The sequence below is a fragment of the Colobus angolensis genome, unplaced genomic scaffold, assembly GCF_000951035.1.
Source record: "Colobus angolensis palliatus isolate OR3802 unplaced genomic scaffold, Cang.pa_1.0 Scaffold64, whole genome shotgun sequence".
In the NCBI taxonomy this organism is placed as follows: Eukaryota; Metazoa; Chordata; class Mammalia; order Primates; family Cercopithecidae; genus Colobus; species Colobus angolensis.
In genome coordinates, this window is record NW_012120043.1 from 3,319,417 (window position 1) to 3,320,536 (window position 1,120).

At 56.0% G+C, this 1,120-nt stretch overlaps 1 protein-coding gene across 1 annotated transcript in view; it reads right to left on the reverse strand.

Annotated features, from left to right (window-relative positions):
• The window catches only part of TLE2 (transducin-like enhancer of split 2), a 95,267-nt gene that overhangs the window by 25,859 nt on the left and 68,288 nt on the right, over window positions 1–1,120 (reverse strand). The window contains exon 12 of the mRNA XM_011964125.1: window positions 660–798. Coding sequence (XP_011819515.1) covers window positions 660–798 — 139 coding nt within the window. The remainder of the gene's footprint in view (window positions 1–659; window positions 799–1,120) is intronic.

The window sequence follows — 1,120 nt, forward strand, 5'->3', positions numbered from 1 at the left end:
AAAAAAAAAAAAAAAAAGAAAAAAATAATTAAGGCCCAATGTCCATTAACATCTCAGAAACATCCTTGAGCCTCCCCATTGCCAACCTCCAGCCTTGCCCTTCCTGGGCACCTGGCTTGGTACCAGCCCTGATTATACAGGGCTGTGAGTTTTGGGGTCTGGGTTTCGTCCCTTTTTGCCACCTGGGAGTTCCTTGAGGGCAGGTTCCAAGGACACCTTTTTTCAGGGGCCCCAGAACCAGCCCAGGGCGTGACCGTAAGGCTGAAAAGATGACCGCCGTCATTCCCCAGATTACTCATGGGGAAACTGAGGCTCAGAGAGGTTGGGTCACTTGCCCAAGGTCACACAGCTGGTGAATGTCCAAGCCTGGTCTGAAACCCAAGCCTGTCTGGCCCCGAAGATAGTCTCTCCAGTGCACTAGGCTGAAACCCGCGACTAAGCCACTTCCACGCTCCAGGCCTCAGTTTCCCTACCCGCCGAGCTGAGACAATGAGGAACTGCCCAGAGGGAGGCAGAGTCTAACTTGAAGTCACAAAAAAGGACTAAGGCAATGAACGCCAAGCCTGGAATCCCAGCCTTCTGCCTCTCCAGCCCCTTCTCCTAGATCTCCCCGGAGATGAGGCCTGCCCCGGACAGGCACCAACAGGCAAGGTGCTCACCGATGCTGTCCGTGGAAGGCGCTGGCTTGGCAGCGAGCTGGCAGAGGTGACTGGCCGAGCTAGGCCCAGGGGTGGACGCATCCTGGGGCGGGGAGGAGTCGCAGGACTTGGAGGCAGGAGTGCTGGGGGGAAGGTCATTCTGCAGAGAAAGGGCAGGACTGAACGCCACCAGGCACATGGTGTCTTGTGGCCTAATGATCTGATCAGAAACTGTGGGGGCCAGTCGCAGTGTCTCACGCCTGTAATCCCAACACTTTGGGAGGCCCAGGTGGGCGGATCACCTGAGGTCAGTAGTTAGAGACCAGTCTGGCCAGCATGGTAAAACCACATCTCTACTAAAAATACAAAACAAGATTAGCTGGGCGTGGTGGCGCGTGCCTGTGATCCCAGCTACTCAGGAGGCTGAGGCAGGAGAATTGCTTGAACCCGGGAGGTGGAGGTTGTAGTGAGCTGAGATCACG